The sequence below is a fragment of the Penaeus monodon genome, chromosome 20 (assembly GCF_015228065.2).
Source record: "Penaeus monodon isolate SGIC_2016 chromosome 20, NSTDA_Pmon_1, whole genome shotgun sequence".
Taxonomy (NCBI): Eukaryota; Metazoa; Arthropoda; class Malacostraca; order Decapoda; family Penaeidae; genus Penaeus; species Penaeus monodon.
The window spans coordinates 43007193-43007960 of NC_051405.1; the positions used below are offsets into that span (position 1 = coordinate 43007193).

The window sequence follows — 768 nt, forward strand, 5'->3', positions numbered from 1 at the left end:
TGGCAAGCAACTAATTGATTTCTGTAAGATGTGTAAGATTTATGTTAGGCACACTTATACATTCAACATTTTTTTTTTCTGGAAAGAAAGAAAAAAAATATATTTTCAGTAATACCACATAAGGCAGTGCCATGCATCTGCATTTCTCATGTATATTCTTATAAGACTGAACGTAGACTAATTCCAAGTAAATCTCAAAAACTGTCTGCAAGTTCTATGGCAGTTTGTTAACCATTACCAGATTGGAAAGCATAGAGAACATGGTATCTTGATGTATCAGTGACTGTGGTCTTCATCTTTACTTTGGTCAGATTACTCATTGTTAGTTATTTTAGGTGTACTTTATGATAATTACTCCTTTTCTCTATCACAGCCCTGTTGTAAATGACTACCTAACAATTAGCGGCAAAAAAAAATAAAGACAGTTTATTTTATTTTATTTTTAAGAGTTTAAAGGGAATTCCACACTTTCAAGAATACAAAGTGTTGATATATATTATACTTAATATTACTGTATTTTTACATATAATGTTGTTTTACCACTTTTCTTTAGTTGTGATGGGTCTACCCTTGTTGTATCAGACCTCGTTGGACTTCAGCAGCTCGCCCTATACGATGCGACGCCTTTTCTTCAGGAGGGCAAGGTAGAACTGATCCTTAAAGGACGTATCCAGACCAGCTCCCCTCCTATATACTGGGACCTCTGGAATGGGTTTGTAAGTAATTTATAATATATAGAGATTGTTCTGGAACGGGGAAATGATGTTC

The 768-nt window shown here is 34.4% G+C and overlaps 1 protein-coding gene across 1 annotated transcript in view; it reads left to right on the forward strand.

Annotated features, from left to right (window-relative positions):
• The window catches only part of LOC119585846, a gene marked incomplete at its 3' end in the record, with an annotated part of 11079 nt that overhangs the window by 5666 nt on the left and 4645 nt on the right, over nucleotides 1-768 (forward strand). Inside the window, 1 exon segment of the mRNA XM_037934579.1 lies at nucleotides 554-716. Within this exon segment, the coding sequence (XP_037790507.1) occupies nucleotides 554-716 (163 nt within the window).